The sequence below is a fragment of the Trachemys scripta genome, chromosome 11 (assembly GCF_013100865.1).
Source record: "Trachemys scripta elegans isolate TJP31775 chromosome 11, CAS_Tse_1.0, whole genome shotgun sequence".
In the NCBI taxonomy this organism is placed as follows: Eukaryota; Metazoa; Chordata; order Testudines; family Emydidae; genus Trachemys; species Trachemys scripta.
Window position 1 is genome coordinate 9,266,851 of NC_048308.1, and position 19,990 is coordinate 9,286,840.

Here is a 19,990-nt window from a genome sequence, read left to right on the forward strand (position 1 = left end):
GGCACTGCTGGAGGGGGACAGAGCACCACATGGCATGGGAGCAGGCTATGTCATCACTGGTGGCCAAACAGAAAGGGGAACCTTCTGTGCACCAGTCTAGGGGAGGGGATGATGATCTGGCCCATTCCCATGCTGCCAATCCTTGTGATTTAGTTGAACTGTAGGCCAGGGCCAGAGCCAGTCTGGTGATCATAGAATATCAGGGTTGGAAGGGAATTTAGGAGGTCATCTAGGCTAACCCCCTGCTTAAAGCAGGACCAAGCCCCAGACAGATTTTCACCCCAGTTCCCTAAATAGCCCCCTCAAGGATTGAACTCACAACCCTGGGTTTAAGCAGGCCAATGCTCAAACCACTGAGCTATCCCTCCCCCCTTGAGGTCCAAGCAGCTCCAGCTGTTCCGCTCTGCCAGGGGGCAAAACTCTCTGATGACTGCTTTCCTTGCCATGCCATCTCCTGGGGAAGAGCTGCCCAGCAGAGCTGCTACAGGAAGCAGGCAGAGCTCTGCCACCCTCACCCTTCCCTTGCCCTGTCAGGAATGGACACCACTGTCCCCTCCTATCAGCAATGGCCCAGGTCAGTCTGCTGCCTGCTCCCCGCTCAGCACCTGGCTTGGGAAGGGGGATGGCGAAGAACCCCTGGAGCTGCAGGCGGGGCAGAGGGGAGATTGGGGCACAAGCAAATGTAGGGGCGTGGGGCAGAATTGATTTGTGGCAGAATCACTTGCTGGGCAGAAGTGGAGCTGGGGGGGGGGGCATGACATGGAATTAATTAATCAGCATGTTGGGGAGAAGCTGGAAGCCCCATGCCATCAGGCAGCCAGGCCCCGAGAGCTCCTGCAATGGAGGCCAAAATCACCGTACTCACCCCATTTGGGGGCCTTGGGAGAACTGATTCTCTCTCCCTCTTGGTCTCACACACATGTGGGCAGGAGGAGTTCAAAAACCAAACCAGACCAGCCACCGCAATATGATCCAATTGTCTAGACTAACCTCTTGCAGCGGGGCGGGGGGGCATGTCTGACTCATGTGGGGTTGGCTGTACAACCCCATGGGCCCACCTCTGAGCGGAGCCTCAGCTGAGATGGGCTCAGACCCCCGGGGGATATCCCGGGACTGGCAACAGGCCTGATCTCCAGCATGAGCTGCCTGTGTTTTGCCTGGGTGGGGACGGTGTGGGGGGGACCTGACCAGCCCTGGGGGGGTCACCCCTGCTGCAGTGGGGCTGGGGGACAGCACGGGGCCCCCTCTGCCTGTGCACGTGCTTTCTGAAGACGGAGCACCCAGGCACCAGGTGTCAAGTAATTGCACAGGGGAGGAGAGGAGAGTGGCTGCTGCTCCTCCCTGTCTCGTCCCCCTTCCGCCATCTGCGCCGCGCCCGTCCCACGCGCCCCGCCGCCCGGGCCAGGGCCAAACTACAAGCCCCGGCATGCCTCTGGCCCCCTTCCCTCCTCCCCCGAGCAGGATTCCCCGTGGAGTGCGCATGCTCAGCCAGACGTGGCAGCCGCCGCCGGCAGCAGCGGGAGCGGGGGTGAGCTGGCAGGGAGCGCTCGGCGGGGAGAATGCTGCTGCTGCCGCTCGGACTCCTGGTACGTGCCGGCCGGCCGGGCGGGGGCTCCCTGGGGATGGCACGCGCGGGGTGGTGCCCGGGGGGCTGGCGCGGGGCGCCGGGGCGTGTGCCGCGCTCGCTGTCAAAGTGGCTGCGTGGAGCCGCCGCGGCAGCAAGTTGCCCGGGCAGTTCTGGCCGCCGCAGCTGAAGTTGAACTTCTCCGGGAGCCGGCGGGCGAGTCCCGAGCGGCTCCTTCTGCCAGGGCAGCCGCTGCCGGGCTTGCAGGCACCCCCCGCCAAGGAGCGGGCGCTGGCATTTCCAGCCTCCTGCCGAACACATACACATGCCTGGACCCTTCCGCCCACCGATGACCCCGTTCAGATTTCCTAGTGCATGTTGTGTATAGACTGGTCTGGGGGGGTTATATAACACTCTAGGGTGGCACCCTGACATGCATCCTGTGGGGTGTTGCAATACTTCAGGGCATCCAGCTTCAAGTGCAGAAAGTGTTGCTGATGGGAAAGGGCTGGGGAATTTCAAGCCTGTTGCAAAAGGGGCAGAGTTGGATTAAGCTTTGGGTAAAATGTAAATGTGTCTATACAGCAGCAGGTTTGAAACACCAAAGCCTCTTTCAATCAGCAGCACTTTTTGCGCTTGGGATGGATATACTAAAATATTGCAATATCACAATAAGGCTGGCACCCTGGAATATTATATCATCCTTATAGAACAGTCTATACAAATATATTTATATTTAATGGTCCTTTCAGGTTTTAAAGGTGTGTAGTCCTGAGGGGATCCTTTGAAATGTTTTATAACATAAGGCTATAATGCTGCAGGGACATCCAACACTCAGAGTAAACGTGCTACTAGCTGGAGGAGGCATTGGCATTTCAAACCTGCTGCAAAATGGGTTTAACTTTGTGCTAAGTAAATGCATTTTTAAAGACTATCCTTTAGATTCTATAGGTATGTTTGTATATGTCACATAAATATAAAATAACTAGAGAATATGTAAATATTGCAACACTGTAGGGTATTCCATGTAGGAAAAAATTCCCCCGAGGAGACTGCTGACTCTGAGGCAATTAGCTTTGACATTTTGTGTCTCACATGGCTTGACTCTGGGGTACTTGGCCCCTTCTGACTTTGCCAGTTGCTGAGGTGAACTTTGAAGTGTTTCTCCATTTTTCCTTTTGGGGCTTTATTTTCAAAACAGGGTGATTTTCTTCTTTTGTTTTGTTTCCTTTCACCTATTTTTTCATCACCTAATATACTCTCCCCACCTTCTAAAAACATTTCCATTCTGCCAATGAAATAATCTATACGTATTTCTTTATAATTTTATAAAATATGAGAGATGCTATTATTAATGGTGAAGGGAATATTTCTGTGATCAATATTACATATTAGATTCACTTCTTTTTTTTCGGTTGATCAGTTCACATAGTAACTAATTAGAAACAAAAGTTCCTGCATGATGAAGTGTGGCTTATTCTGTTGAAGTTCCTTTTAAGGAGATCTGATTTGGTGACGTTGCCTCTTTTAAATCATAAATTTCTATCAAAAATGAACATTACCACTGATAATGGATTTATTAAAGATGTCTGTATAGTTACATTCTATAGCTTTTTCCATGATACGTTTGTATGTGTGTACTCAGGTTACAGATATCCAAAACAATGTGGAAATCTTAAACTTTAACTGGGTACTGAGTGAAAAATTGTATGACAGCACATCCAGGAATATCTAGGCACATTACATTTAAATTATACGAAAGAGAATAGCAAAACTATGCTGTTTCGACTCATAGGCCTGCAAAGAGATGCTTTTAAAACTGATTCTTTGAACGTTTAGTATAAATATGTAAAAAGATAGGTTAACATGAATACTTGCATTCACTCTTTTATTGAACTGATTTAGTGGAAGTATATTTCTTTCCCTTCTCTTAACTTTTTTGTAAATAATTAATGATAAACTGTGTTTATTTTCTCATGCACGCACAATCCAAAATACACGGCAGAAATACAACTATATGAAGCAAGTGGCAGAATTGCTAGAATTTTTATGATGTGGGGATTGCCCCCATTGCATTGGAAATTAAAACATAATGTTGGCATTGCCATTCTAGGACAGAACTATTGGCCCATTTAGACTAATCTCTTGCTTCTGACAGTGGCCTAGATATCCGTTGGTTCAAAGAATGACGGAAAAGAACTACACATTCTGCACAGCTGGTTGCATGTACCTGAAGCACAGAGGTCACTAGCATTTGAAGCTGTGTAAGTGTCTAATTGAAGTGAAGCTGAACTGTGGAGCCAAACTCTTCCTAAAATTTGAAGATGTCTTAATTCAAGGTTTTGTATCGGGCTCCTCTTTAGTATGTGAAGCGTTTGTCTCAATAATAGCTGTGGCAGTGAAAGTCCCAGATTGATTATACAATTTGGACCAAGATTATGCCAGTGGAGTTACACCAGTGATGAGGTTGATCCTAGGTCTTTAAAAATAAATACAAGAATTTTTATTTATTTCCCCTTTTTTCTTATCTTATCAGATTGGAGATCATTATACCATTCCCTTTCTATATGTAGACATCTGTCATAATTCCTCTTCTCTTTTCCAGATGAAATAATCTTAAATCTTTTAAATCTCTCTTTGTATAGAACTCTGTGACTCTAAAATTTTTGTTGCCTTTCTCTGGATCTTTTTTATTACAGTCATGTCCTTTTTGAGATAAGATGAGCAAAAGTGAATGTGGTATTCTAAGTGAAATTACATGGTGCCATTATACTGAGCAGATGTCTTAATTGAGCTGTTGATTGTACTGATGCTTTACCCATTAGTGTGTACAAGTAATTTAAATTCGTTCTTCCAGTTTTTGTTATCTTGAGCTTGAAGGTGTGTCTCCTCTTGAAATGTTACTTCAAGATAAAAAAATAAAATAAATTAGCCTATGGTCTTGGTACAGCAAAGTCTGTGATTAACTTTATGCACTCACTAATTTACCATAAATTAAACATATGCGTGAGACTTTGTAGGATCGGGGTCTTAGTCTTGATTTTAGTGAAGATAGTGTTAACTAGTAGGTTAGAGCAGAGAATGAGGAATCAGGAGACCATTTCCAGCCCTGACTTGCTCCGTTACCTTGGACTGGTAACGAAGGTCTTGATTTTCGTAAGTAACCTCAATTTTTGGGTGTGGACTTCTGAGATCTTTCCAGAAGTACTGAGCACCTGCAGCTCTCTCTTTGATGTCAAGTGGCATTGTGGGGTGCTTGGCACTTCTAAAAATCTGAGTGAGGTGCCCCAAATTAGAGGTTACTTTTGAAAATCTAAAATTTTAACCTCTTTCCGTCTCAGGTTTTCCATCTGTAAAATGGAGATGCTTCACATACCTTTGTAAAGCAGTTTATGATCCTCTAAAGAAAAGCACTAAAAAGCAAATGATTATTCTTAATGCAGTGAATTATATCAGGAAAGTTACTGCAATAATCTGTGTTATTTGTAAAGTCTTCCTTACAGATGTCCAAGTAATATGATAATCAAGTTGTGTGCAACCACATAGTGCTGTGGTATACCTTTTTAAGATACTTCCCTTTTCAATACATCAAATGGTTGATTAAACCTTATACCTCAGGGCAAAAACTGGTGGTTGTAGGAGTCAGGAAGGCATCTTCCTTCAGTGCACAATATTGCACAACTGCTAAGGTGGAAAGTGCATCATCTTATGGTGCATAAGGTATAGACCATTGCCAGAGGCAGGATAATTACCGCTTCTACAGCATTCCACATCTCTGGAGTACTTTGCAAACATTGACTATCCCTCACAACATCCCTTGGAGGTAGGTGACTGAACGCTGTTGGCACCATTTTACTGATAGGGAAACTGAGCTCAGACAGTTTAACTTTCCTGAAGACATTCTACACATAGGTGACGGTCAGGATTAGAATTCAGGAGCTCCTGGTTCCCAGACCGTTTCTGAGCCTATTAGAGTAGACTATAGTGTCTGAGTTGGTATGGCAAGTACTCTTGTGTGTGTCAGAGGGACACTGAGAACTGCCAAGTCCTCCACGTTAGATCCCCTCCTAAATACAGATATGTGCATGTGTCCATTTTGTCCCGATCCCACCTCAAAATGTTTATTTCAAAAAGCTATCCCCTGGATAAAATTTCAGATATCCCTCCAGAACCAAACCTCGACTCCTGAATTGGTTTTGGTTCACAGGCATATGCTTGATGATACTTATATAGAGTGAGATCCTGTTTCCATTGAAGTCCATGGGAAAACGCCCACTGACTTCAGTGAGGCCAGGTTTTCACCTGTAGTGTCAAAAGTGAGTGCTCAACTTTACAAAGTCCTGTCCAGAGGAGCTTATGGTTTACATATATGACCTTTAGATGTTTGTGAAGAAGTAAAAGCAAGTGATTGAGTTGGGGTAATTAGCAAATGTCTTGTGATTGGAGGACTAGACTGGGACTCGGGAGACCCTTTCTGTTCCTGGCGCTGCCGCTGGCCAGTTGTGTGACCTTGAGCAACTCCTTTTACTTCTCCGTGACTCAGTTTCTCCATCTGTAAAATGGGGCGTAATGATATTGAGCTCCTTTTATAAAGTGGTTTGAGGGCTCTGGATGAAAACTCAGTATATGAGCTATTATTCTCAGTTGCAAGATTTTTTTTCTTTTTTGCTTATGCTTTTTTGGGATAGGGCTAGGCTTGTAAGGACTCTGGCAGTCAGCTGCAATATTATGACACAACAGGCCACTGAAACTAGCATGGAGCTGTACATTTCAATGCCCTGGTAGCTCATGGGAGCAGAACTGGTAGTGTGAATGGAGGGACAGTGCGATATGTGCACCTGCAAAACAAAGATGACAGAGCTAATCTCAATTTTGGCAGCTTTAATGCAATGTGCTATCTTTGGTTGTGTTGATATGACTTTAATACCTGCTCTGGATCGGTAAGATATTTCTTTTACTTAAAGATGCAGCATAGTGTGATCATGCCCCCATGATCTACATGTTTCTGAGTTCTCATCATGGCTCTGACACTGCCTCCGTCTGGCCATAGTCAAATCATTTAACCTATCTGTGACTGTTACTCCTGCTGTTAAATTAAGATAATACTCCTTACCAGCATGGCAGGGGTGTTATGGGGATTGAGTAGGTAATGTTTGTGCAATGCTTTGACATTGTAAAGCATTCTGTAAGTGCTAAGTATTATTAGAGTTCATCCCCCCCAAATCCCATTAGTGGAGTGCGATTTCTTTCTTTGGTCTCACGTATCGAATAAATTATATTGTATCTCTTTACACTTCCTCAAAACTACTGTCTAGCAAGGGATAATATGGCACACACTCTTTTTCTCATGCCCTTAATTTTAAAAATTACACAAATGTGTTCATTCATGAATTGATATCTGGGACAAATACTAAACAGAATGTCAATAAAATAATATGTTGCACCAATGCTGGACTTGATGAGAAATTGAACTTTACATTCATAACAAGGAGAAAATTCTTTGTCAGCATTGGTCATTGACCGTATTACAATCATTTGTTAATTAGTAAATAGTTGTGCAGGTTTTCCTTCACTAAGCATTTTAAAACCAGTGATATTCAGTATAATTAATGGGTTACACAGAGGTTGAAACAACTGTTAGGACAAACTATATATTATGCCTGTAGTTTAAGTACTGTGCAGAACAATAGGCACTAGTCACATTTTGACATCACCATGGTGTTTTTCACTATCCTCTTGACTTAGAATGTGAATTCTGCAAGTACCATGTTACCTTTGATGCATTGTTTATAGTGTTCCTTATTTTAAGGGTATGTCTACACTGCAGTTTGAGGTGTGACTGCAGCATGGGTAGGATATCTAATCTAGCAGTGAAAACACAATGCTAGCAATGCAATACGTACTCAGGGTTCCTGGCAGCCTTGTACGGCCTACACTAAAACCTGCGCTGCTGTAGCTTTGTTGCTATTTTTAGCTGAGGTAGCACGGGAATGGTAACCGGTGCTGCAGTCACACCTCTGATTGCAGTGTAGACATACCCTAACTTTAGGGTAGAACATAAATACCCTGATGTGATCCCTGTGTCACTTCTTCTGTTGGAGGAAGGAAGAAATGACGTTTGTCCTTTTAGTTACTATGCATCGTAACTGAAAATGCATCAGTGCTTTTTGGCTGTGCGTTGTTCCTTAAAAAGCTAGAGGTAAGGATTAATTATTCTCTTTATAATTTGGATCAGTAAAGGGCCATGGCTTGTACCTTTCAAGAAAAATGATTATAAACAAATAGAAAAGTCAGATGGGATTTGCAAGCCTAACTCCACATTAGTTGAGACTTCTTCCTTTTTTTTTACATACATTGTCAGTACCACAGTGGTTAAGAAAAGGTCATGTTACTGGCCCGACGGATACCATAGATGCTGTTTATATTTTTATTTTGTACATTAATAAACTGGAGATTTATTTATGACCACTAAAATCTGAGGCCAAAACGTTATCCTTTCTTTGTTCCAAATATGAAGAACTCAACAGTTTTCTTGAAGCATTCAGAATACAGAGTTCTAAATACCTTCGTGTAACAGAGGGGAACCCCTTGTTTCTGATCTGATTTGATTAAAATGTTTCTTCAGCTATTTTAGATATTAATCATAAACAAAAATGGGGGACTGTCCGACTTATCACTTTCTGTCTCACAAGACATTTGTTACAAATGGCTCAGTGATCAAGGCAGCGCCATCCTGAATGTAGATAGTGGTAACGAAAAGGTGTGAGTGTGGGTGGAAAGAAAGCAATTATTGCACAAGGTCAAAAGCAGTTTACATGATGAGCTAGGAAGATAAAAAGCCTATTAACAATTTTTTTTCTCTTAAACAAAGGGGTCTACATTTTCCAGAGTGACTACTTAATATGGGTGATGCAAGTTTTGACATGCCCAACATGAGACAATCTAAAGGGACCTAGTGTTCGGATAGTGCTGCCTGCCTGCTATCTGAAAATCAGCTCTCTTTGAGGTGTTTCTCATTGGACACCTAAAATCATTAGTCACTTTTGAGTAGGTCTACATAAGTTGTTTGGATATCAAAGAAATTGAAAAAAAAAAAAAAAAGACCAGGAAAATTAATTTTAGATGTTTTTGTGAATTCTTAATATATGGGTTTACCCTTTAGATTTTGGTGATTATTATAAAACATGTATAATAATATAGTATACGTTACAGTAGCTTTCACCATGCTGTGGTTTCTGTTAAATCTTGTTGTAAAAGATGTCTCTGATTCATGATTATAATGCCTTCATACATGTACCTGGCACCGCTTATTTCAAGTGTGCTAGCAATTGCATTTAAAAAAAATAAAATCAAAAACGTGTATGAGAGGAGGGAAAACAATAGTCATGAGTGAATATTTCAATTTGTCTAGATGGAGGGGGAAAAGCCTTTTCAGTTTTGGCAGTATGTGATTATTTAAAAGTAGTGGAAGATCCAAGAGAACTAACTTTTAAAGAAAGTTGCAAATACAGCATAAAGCACTGCCACGGGATTTGCTATAGGAATTGGTAGGAAAAGGATGGGCAAAGACAGTCTGGCTATAAGGCTCACCTGCTCTTTCCCATCTCATCCTGGCAAGTGAAAGACCTTTTTTGGGTTGTCCTGCCTGGAATTTGTGTTGCCCCTTTTGTAAAGAAATCAGATAAGTTATTTAAAGTCTATAATCTCCATAACTGTTGTGGAATTTCAGGGCAGTCTTGATGTCCTTCTAAACGCTGATTAGGAGAATTGTGTAAAATGGATTTTTTGTCAGGCAAAGTCTATTTCATACACACAGGATGACTTAATATTCTTATTTACAGTGACTAAATGCTGCTGTGCCAAAATGAGGACACTTGAGAGGGTGACTGTGCTAAGGTGGGGAGTCCCTTTCAAAGACAAGTTGCAGGAGAGTTGGTGTTGTCATCAGTTGAGTTAGGGGAGTCTGGAGAAGTCATTACATACAGGAAGACCATGATTTCATGGCAGGACGCTAGGACCTCCTGGTACTTGTATTAGAACTCAAATTACTTTCATGGTCCCAAAAAATACACATTGCCATGGGTGAGACTTTCAAAGGTAGGTACATGCAGTAGCACACACCTGTTTTATGCATGCAAATACCCGTTGTCCACGTAGTAATCAGATATTTGTACATACACTTGGCCAGTTAGGTGCCATTTTGGCTGTGTGCCTGTGCAAACACCGAAGTTACATAGATATGTTTGATTATGACTAAGGCTGTGAGTTTGTCACAGAGGTCACGGAAGTCACGGATTCCGTGACTTTCTGGGACCTCCGTGATGTCTGCAGCGGCCGGTGTGGCTGGCCCGGGGGCTGCCTGAGGGTCAGCCGCACCAGCCACTGCTGGGGCAGTCTTGGGCCACCACACGCCCCCCGCCTCCGGCCCCCCCCCCCCAGCAGCAGGAGATTGGATGGGGGTTGGGGCTCAGGGCTGAGGGATGGGATGCGGGAGGTGGGTGAGGGCTCTGGGTGGTGCAGAGTCAGGTAGGGAGTCTGCCAGCCCAACCAACTGCCTCCCGCCCCCTCCAGCACCAGCAGGGGTTCCAGGCCGCCTGCCACCACCTGTGCCCCCAGCACAAGCGGGGGTCCTGGGCAGTGCGCTGTTGCCGCCCCCAGCACCCGTGGTGCCTCCCGGGCTGCACCCTGCTCCTGCCCCCCCCAAGATTTAGTCAAGGTTATATAGTATAAGACAGAGGTGGGCCACATCCGGCCCGCAGGACCGTCCTGCCGTGCCCTTGAGCTCCTGGCCGGGGAGGCTAGCCCCCGGCCCCTCCCCTGCTGTACCCCCACCCCCGCAGCCTCAGCTCGCCGCGCTGTCAGCACTCTGGGTGGTGGGGCTGCGAGCTCCTGCTGGGCAGCGTGGTGCCATGGCTGGCTCTGGCGGGGCTGTGAGCGCCTGCTGCTCTGAGCGGCATGGTAAGGGAGCGGGGTTGGATAAGGGGCAGGGGGTCCTGAGGGGCAGTCAGGGGACAGAGAGGGGATGGATGGGGTGGAGATTCGGGGGGGGGCAGATCAGGGGACAGGGAGCAGCAGCAGTTGGATAAGCATGGGAATCCTGGGGGGCCTGTCAGGGGGCGGGGGTGTGGATAGGTCACAGGGCAGTCAGGGGACAGGGAGCACAGGGATGGGGTTCCGGGGGGTGGTGGTTAGGGATGGGGGTTCCTGGGAGGGGGCAGTCAGGGGACAAGGAGTAGGAGGGGTTGGATGGGTCGGAGGTTCTGAGGGGGGCAGTCAGGGGGTGGGAAGTGGGAGGGGGCAGATAGGGGGCAGGGGACAGGCTGTTTGGGGAGGCATAGCCTTCCTTACCCGGCCCTCCATACAATTTTGCAACCCCGATGTGGCCCTCGGGCCAAAAAGTTTTCCCACTCCTGGTATAAGTCATGGACAGGTCACAGGCCGTGAATTTTTGTTTAGTGCCCATGACCTGTCCGTGAGTTTTACTAAAAATACCCGTGACTAAAACGTAGTCTTAGTCATGAATGCATAAGTTAAATGTGTGCAAATGCATGCGTAGACTTTCACATGCCTAATACTGGAAGCCAGGGCCCACATTATTACAAATTTAGGAGAATTTTCTCCTAACAGTGGTAACTGTTTGACAGTGTCCTTTTTTTTTTTTTTTTAACTTCGGTACACCATATGAAGCAAAGCTGTGTTCCACTATTGGGTAGTAAATGTGCCTTGTTCATTTGCATTGTTCAGCACAAGAGTTGACTTCCAAGTTTGAAGATTACTGTGTGTTCAGTGTAATTGTGTGAAATGCCCTGATGCTTTTGTGAGCTGTTATGGGGCTAGTTGTATAAGTTAAACCACGCATCCAGTCATAGTGGTACTTTTTTTGAGTCCTACTCCACGTGGATAACCGGGTTTAAATATGAAAAAAGCATTCTGAGAACTGTTTAAATAGCATTATCTTTTGTTGTTGCAAAACTAGCTTAGTAGCCTTATACGAGCTTGAATATACTCTTACCTCTCTTTAAACTGCTGATGATTTTGGAGTTAACATAAGGAATAACAAAAAAGTTCTTCAAAAGTTCATTTGTCCTGAAGGTGACTTACAGACAATTACTTACATACCTGCCCTTGGGGCCAGTGAGAGTGGATTTTAGGAGTTCCTGAAAACCCAATTGTCACTTGAGCAACAATTCTTATTATAGTGGGGCAGTAGGTTGAGACAAACTTGCTGTTTAACAGCGGATTCTTCTAACAACTTGTAGGAATCACTAGTTTAGAGATAATGGAAAAGCTCAAAAGGAAAGAGTAAGCTAAATGGAAAGACTTACATATATATCTTGATGTGGTGGTCAGGGATAGAGTAAAACCCTGCAGCTGAATCTCATGATCTTATAATTCTGTATATTCACATAGGAACAACACATCTTGTTCTGAGTACAGTAAGCAATTACAGGACCTTTTACACGGTCCAGCTCAGATACTATTATGATGAGGGCAGTGTAAGAATCTAGGTAGAATGACAGTATTTATAGAAATAAATCCAGATCCTGGAGACAGGGAATGGGTAAAACAGAGTGGAACTGAGATCTGCCACCTCAGGGCTCTTCTCCACCCAGAATCCTAAAGGCAGGTAGCTTTGAGACATCTTCATGTCATAGTGCCTTTCCTTGAAGGCCTCCACCAAATTTTCCTACTGCTGATGTGTACTGTGCCACAACTGTTGTTTGTATTATCATAGAGCCGAAGAGCCCAACTAAGCCCTGTACAAACACAGAACAAAAAGACAATCCCTGGCCAGAGAGCTTGTGATCTTAGAAAATTGTTGGCTTGACCTCACTCTTTCCTGATATCTTTAGAGACAAGGCACTTCTTAAACGGTGGGCATGTCGCTTTAATATTCCCTCTACTTTCAAGGATTCCAGAAGTCCATTCCCACATGAAGCTGCCAGTCTTGCTGGGCTTTTCATGAATAGTTTTGAATTTTTAGGTTTCTTTGATCAAATGGCGGGTCGGGTTCATTTGTTTCTTATTTATACTGCTCCGTCCACGTGCATAGTGCTTCCTGAGACAAATAAAGTCAGACTTCCTGCCTGCGGGAGTCTGTCACTTTTCCTGGCCCCTTCTTTTTAGTATGAGCTCATCCTCTTCTGTGTCCTGGATTTGAACAATGACTAAAGCATTTAATACAGTGCTGGCTGGCTTGTAACCCCTTCTACACAGACTTGGACAAAAAGTCTGGTGTAAGTCTATCCCTTGGTATCCAGATAAGGTAGCAGTGGATTTGCAAGTCAGCCTTCTCTACACTAGACTTCTTTGCTGTGGATTTTCAAATGAACCTCAGGGAGATAGGTGACCAGTTCTTATTGCACCAGTTTCAGTGGGAGTTGGGTCTTGATTCCCTAAAGCTCTCTTGACAACCACTTGTTTCTTAATTGCCTGCTGGTGCATCTCCAGACCAGCTGCTAGTGTTTTAACCCTTGTGTTGACTGAACCATGCCTGGAGCAGAGCTAGTTGAGCTGATGGTTGAAACCCAGGCCAGTGCCGGCGGCACCATGTCTGCATTAGTACTAGTGAGTCCCGTTGTTGCTGCTCGGTTTGGGTGAGGGATCTTAAGGGGCCTTGTCTACACTAGACATTTTTTCTTATGTCTGAGGATGGTCTCAATTTATTAATTTAAACTTGAGAGATTCAGAGAACACAAACCTGATGAATTCTTATCAATTTGCAAATGCCATGTCCCTCAAACTCTTATGACAAGGCGATGAGCTTGCAGACACTAGCTGTAACCTACCAATATTGATGCATAGCCTTAGACTCATAGGCGCCGACTCTGTGGGTGCTCCAGGGCTGGAGCACCCACGGGGAAAAATCGGGTGCTCAGCACCCACCGGCAGCTCCCCGTCCCCGCCGCCCAGCTCATCTCCGCCTCCTCCCCTGAGCGCACCGCATGCCTGCTTTTTCCCCCTAGCTCCCAGCACTTGTGCTGCAAAACAGCTGTTTCCCACGGCTGGGAGGGAGGGGAGAGGAGGGGGTACGCGGCGTGTGGGGATTTGGGGAAGGGGTCCAATAGGGGCAGGGAGGGGGCAGGGGGGCGCGAGCACCCACCGGTGCCGGGGAAAGTTGGCGCCTATACTTAGACTGATATGCAATTGCTATATTAATGTATAACTCAATACTTTCAGACCGAACCTTGGTTTCTTGTGGCTTCAACATTTATCTTAATTCTGAGAAGATGACAATGATTTATTTGGTGGGGGCGATCAGTGTACTTGGCACCTGCCCCAGTGGATTTATGATCTAAAATGGACAGGCACTTGGGTATCACAATGATTGGTGTGGGAGAAGAACGAATGAATAACACACCTTGATAGCTGCAGAGCAAATTGTGCTAGGTAGCAATGGATATGTGCAGTGCAAGGGGCTTCCCCTTTAAGGGGACTGCAATTACACCAGCACAACAAATTCTGTGTTGGTGACAACACGTACACGGCTGTCGTTGGAGTCATTGTTTCCTGAATCCATGTTTTCAATGGGTGTATAACTCTGCCATAGAAATTCACTGAAATTGGCTGTACAGCTTCTCCGTCTGGAAAAGACATAATAAGTTCGCTTCCAAACTATCAGTAAATCTATACAAGTGCTTTTAAATAAAGTTTACCAGTTTATGATGCAGCCTGGTGTTAGTGACATTTTGGAAATGGCTTTGAGTTTTAAACTCAGATTTTCTCAGACAGTGATTCCATAGTGTAGTCTTATTGATTTTTGGTTTCCTAGACAAATAAAAAGTGCATCGTTTCAGCCTCTCTTTCTTGCATGCTAGACAAATTTGGCAATCCCTAACCTGAGCAGATTTTTGAAAAACCTCTTACTAGTTCTGGTATAAAGTTGTGAGAACTTCAATCATCCTCTCCCTCCCCCCCCCAAAAGAAAAATAATTATACGGATTGTGAACAGACCCTTTTCAGTCCATGTGTTAAATTCATCCCATTTATGACTTCAGTGGAATTGCATGAAGCTGAATTTCAGTATGTGTAACCCCATTAACACAGTGCAGCTATCTGTCCCCTCTAGTAGCTAGAACGTGTATTGGTTTAGCTCAAGCAGTATACTTGTATCAACACCGCTGACTCCAGGGATTGAACTGTGGATCTCTCGAAGAGCCTCTACTGCTTGAGCTAAAGGAGCAAGCCTGTTTTATTTTGGAGGTGGGAGTGGACTTACAAATCTCTATATGTCGTCTAACCACTAGAGTGAGACTTAGGGCTGGTCCACACTAACCCCCCAGTTCGAACTAAGATACGCAACTTCAGCTACGTGAATAACAGGTTTCAGAGTAGCAGCCGTGTTAGTCTGTATCCGCAAAAAGAACAGGAGTACTTGTGGCACCTTAGAGACTAACAAATTTATTAGAGCATAAGCTTTCGTGGACTACAGCCCACTTCTTCAGATGCATCCGAAGAAGTGGGCTGTAGTCCACGAAAGCTTATGCTCTAATAAATTTGTTAGTCTCTAAGGTGCCACAAGTACTCCTGTTCTTTTTACGTGAATAACGTAGCTGAAGTCGAAGTACCTTAGTTCGAACTACAAGGTACTTACCGCGGGTCCACACGCGGCAGGCAGGCTCCCCCGTCGACTCCGCGTACTCCTTTCGCGGAGCGGGAGTACCGGCGTTGACGGCGAGCACTTCTGGGATCGATTTATTGTGTCTAGACAAGACACGATAAATCGATCCCAGAAGATCGATTGCTTACCGTCGAACCCGAAGGTAAGTATAGACGTACCCTAAGAATCTCACACTGTTGAGAGGTTACATGTGGAGTGGGGTAACTCGTTTGGTTATAGGTGTACATGACTTTTTACAACTATAGAGTAAGTGTCAGTATAGTTTTCTGTAACTATAGGGTCCCAAACAACATATTACAGGATTTCATTCCCATGGCTACAGCAATTTCTATCTAACCTGACAATTGAAAAGGTTCCTGAAAATACTCTGTCCAATCAGGAATTTGAAATATCTTTTCTTTGGAAATGTCTGTCACCAAATAACATTGCTTTTATGGATTTTGGGTTTTGTTTTTCGGCCTTGATGACAAGCTGTTGCTTGTAAATAATTTTGCATTTCATTGCAAATTTAGTGCCTGGAGCAGAGCGCTCTGACTTGGATTGGCTTAGTGTCTTGCTTTTGAACACAGGTCTGTAGCAGACAGGATGCAAAAAGAACTGGCTCTTCCTTTTTCATATGCACTCTGGTCTGGATGCATGTTTTACAGCTCTCTTGGAATGAGACACTTAACTATTAGTACTGTAATTAGGGAAATGCTGAACCTCTTATTTGTCTTAGGCAAATAAACTAAAGCTTTTAGCTAAGCAATTGAGTATTAAGGTTTTCCTGTAAAGTGAAAGTAAACTAGAGATTTTTTCCAGTGAGGCTTCCTATAATCTTTTGATTAGTATGAATGCATTAGAGTGCAGAAGTGAGGCAGAATGGTCCAGTAGTTAGGATGATTATTACTGGAGGCTACAATAATGCAAACGAGTAGTAGAGGCCCCAACTAAGGCGATGGCCCTGTTGTGCATACATAGGCTAAGAGGCTAATAAGTCAAAAGGTATGACAAAAATATTATCCCCATTGTATTGATGGGGGAACTGAGGGTACGTCTACACTGCCATTAAAAACCTGTGGCTGGCCCATGCCAACTGACTCGGGCTTGAGGTAAGGGGCTGCTTAATTGCAGTGTAGACTTTCAGGCTCTGGCTGCAGCCCAAGCTCTGGGACCCTCCCAGCTCCATCCTCAGCCTGAAAGTCTACGCCAGGGGTGGCCAACCTGAACCTGAGAAGGAGCCAGAATTTACCAATGTACTTTGCCAAAGAGCCACAGTAACACTCAGCAGCCCCCACCCCCACTCCCAGCACCTCCCACGCACCGGCAGCCCCGCCGATCAGCACCTCCCCCCACACCTCCTGATCAGTTGTTTCGTGGGGTTCAGGAGGCTCTGGGGGGAAAGGAGGAGGAGTGAGGGCACTGCAGGCTCAGGGGAGGGGCCGGGAAGGGGTGTAGTGGGGGCAGGGCCTGTGGCAGAGCCAGGGGTTGAGCCCCCCCCCCCCCCCGGCACATTGGAAAGTCGGCGCCTGTAGCTCCAGCCATAAGTTCCAACTCCAGGGGTGCTCTGGGGCTGGAGCACTCATGGGGAAAAATTGGTGGGTGCTTAGCACCCACTGGCAGCTCCCCGCCTCCTACCCCCACCCCAGCTCGCCTCCAGTCTGCCTCCGCCTCCTCCCCATGGCTCCCCGCGTGCCTGCTTTTTCCCCCTGGCTCCCAGCGCTTGCGCCGCGAAACAGCTGATTCGCGCAGCAAGCGCTGGGAGGGAGTGGGGAGGAGGGGGAACGCACCGCGATCGGGGAAGAGGTGGGGCCGGGGCGGGGATTTGGGGAAGGGGTCCAATAGGGGCAGGGAGGGGGCGGAGTTGGAGCGGGGACTTTGGGGAAAGGGTTGGGGCAGGGGCGGGGAAAGGGTGGAGTCGGGGTGGGAGGGGTCACGAGCATCCACCGGCGCCGGGGAAAGTTGGCGCCTATGGCTCCAGCCCTGGAGTTGGTGCATCTACAAGGAGCCACATATTAACTTCTGAAGAGCCGCATGTGGCTCCAGAGTAGGGTGACCAGACAGCAAGTGTGAAAAATCGGGACAGGGAGTGGGGGGTAATAGGAGCCTATATAAGACAAAGCCCCAAATATCGGGACTGTCCCTATAAAATCGGGACATCTGGTCACCCTACTCCAGAGCCACAGGTTGGCCACCGCTGGTCTATGCCATTATTGAACAGCCCCTTAGCCCAAGCCCCATGAGCCCGAGTCAGCTGGCATGGGCCAGCCGTGGGTTTTTTAATAGCACTGTAGACCTACCCGGACAGGCAGCGAGATGAAGTGGCTGGCCCAGGGTCACAGAGGATGTGTGTGAGCAAATCTCCTGAGTCTCCATTCAGGAGGCTCTCTAAGGTATGGGACTGGGAGTTGAGAGATATGGGGTGAAATCTTGGCCCCCATGAAGTCAGTGAGACTTTTGCCATTGATTACAGTAGGGGCATGATTTCACCCTTGGATTCTACTCTTGGCTCTTATCACTGACTTTCTCACCTTGGGCAAGTCCCTTAAGCTCACTTTGCCTACTTGTAAAAAAAAGAGAGACAATATTTGACCCCTTTGAAAAGCATTTTGGGATCTATGGGCAAGAATGCTTTATAAGTGCTATATTATTATTTATTACAGTGGATAAATAAAATAAGAATTAGATTACTTGAGTAGCAAATTTTAATGGTTATGCTTGCACACCTCTTAAATAACTGTCTTGGTGGTGTTGGGAAATATTTATCCAATACTTGCCAGTTAGGAGTTTCTTTGTGGAAATGCTTAACATTGCATAGTTCCAGTTTTGATTGAATGGGGTTTTTGTTGTTGTTGCTTTTTGTTTATCAAATTGTGAAACTTGGCTTAAAGCACTAAGTTATCTGAGTTTGAAATGCCAGAAAAGTGGTTGGTTTTGGAAGTGCCTTTTTGCATTTGTTTTTCATGCAAGCAGGGAAGTTGTCACTTACATTTCTAACTTCCTGCATCCTTAGGCAGTCCTGCCAGCATGTCTGTTTTCGGTGAAGGTGTCTCCACTCATAGAAAACATTAGCGACCACAAGGATTTCAAGAAGCTCCTCAGGACACGGAATAACGTATTAGTGCTCTATTCCAAATCTGGTGAGTTCTCCTTTTGCTTTTGACTGTTGTTCTTTGTACCTGATGAACTAGATGGTGAGTCCTTGGGTACTTATTTAGGTGCCTAAATACAGACTCCCCATGTTTAGCCCTCATTTTTTAAAATGTTAGCCAGTGTCATCGTCTTTTCCTGTACAGTGATGAGCAAGCTCTTGGTACTCAATATTTAATAACAGTAATGCACAGTTGTAGTTTAGTGGTTAGAGCAAAGGCCTGGGAATCTGGACTCCTGGGTTCTTTTTCCAGCTCTGTTGCTTACTCCCTCTGTGACCTTGGATAGGACACTTCATTCCTCTATGGCTTTGTTTACCAGCTGGCAAAAATGGTCACTATAATATCTATCAGGAAGGCTATGTTTTAGTCACGGGTATTTTTAGTAAAAGTCATGGACAGGTCACGGGCAGTAAACAAAAATTCGTGGCCTGTGACCTGTCCATGACTTGTCTATACACCTGACTGAAACTTGGGTGCTCTGGGGCAAAGGGCAGCCCAGAGGTGGCACGAGTGCTCTGGGGGCAGCGGGGAGCAGTGCATGGTCTGAGACCCCCGCTGCTGCTGGGGGAAGGGGCGGGGGGGGGACTGACGGGGCTGGCAGGCTCCCTGGCAGGCTCCGCACGGCTCCAGGAAGCAGCCGGCATGTCCCTGCGGCCCCTACATAGGCGGACTCAGAGGCGCGACCAGGGGAGCTCCGCATGCTGCCCCCGCACCGAGCGTCTGCTTCACAGCTCCCATTGGCCGGGAACTGTGGCCAATAGGAGCTGTGGGGCAGTGCCTGCAGATGGAGGCAGCACAGAGAGTCGCCTGGCCATGCCTCCGTCTAGGAGCCGAGGGAGGGACATGTTGCCACTTCTGGGGAGCCCCCCCGAGGTAAGCACCACCCAGAGCCCTCACCCCCTCTTACACCCTAAGCCCAACACCCTGCCTCAGCCCTGAGCCCCCTCCTGCACCCAAACTCCTGTTGGTGGGGGAAGGGTGCTGTGGCCCGAGACCGGCCCAGCAGCGGTCTGTGCGGCTGGCCCGGGGGCAGCGGCCCTCGGGCCAGCAGCATTGGCCACTGCAGAGGTCACGGAGGTCCTGGAAAGTCACGAATCCGTGACTTTTGTGACAGAGTCACAGCCTATCTATCAGGCACAGGTATTTCTAATGTGCCTGTCGCCATAATCTGTAAGTACCAACCTCAGGGTGGTGCATTGTAAGGCAGAATGAATGAACGTTTAGAATACCTAAAGCCAGCCATTTGTATTGCTAACACCTTTGGATTTTCTATGGTTGCCTCTTGTCTTAATTACCATACTAGTGGGCCTCTTGTGTTGCTCCCCTGTCTCCCTCATCTCATACCATGTCACTTGTCCCTCTAAGATCTTTTCACTGTCGTCTACCAATCTTATTCAAACTCTCCATCCTCCCCTTTAAGGCTGTTCAATCTTGCTCTTATGTACCTCTTTAATCTTATTTCCTCTTGCTCCTTACCCTTCTGCTTTACTTCCTTTTCCTGTTTGTGCCTTTGTATTTTCCTTTGTGCTGCTCCCCAACCTTGGAACAGTCTTCCACTTCTTGGTATGTACCTGCTCTGTCTCTCCCATGCCTCTTAGGGCAGGTCTTCACTACGGGCGGGGGTCGATTTAAGATACGCAAATTCAGCTACGCGAATAGTGTAGCTGAATTCGA

At 46.3% G+C, this 19,990-nt stretch overlaps 1 protein-coding gene across 1 annotated transcript in view; it reads left to right on the forward strand.

Moving 5' to 3' along the window:
- The first annotated feature begins 1,474 nt into the window (after nt 1–1,474).
- The window catches only part of PDIA5 (protein disulfide isomerase family A member 5), a 125,907-nt gene continuing 107,391 nt past the window's right edge, over nt 1,475–19,990 (forward strand). The window contains exons 1-2 of the mRNA XM_034786053.1: nt 1,475–1,586; nt 18,178–18,304. Coding sequence (XP_034641944.1) covers nt 1,560–1,586; nt 18,178–18,304 — 154 coding nt within the window. The 5' untranslated portion in view covers nt 1,475–1,559. The remainder of the gene's footprint in view (nt 1,587–18,177; nt 18,305–19,990) is intronic.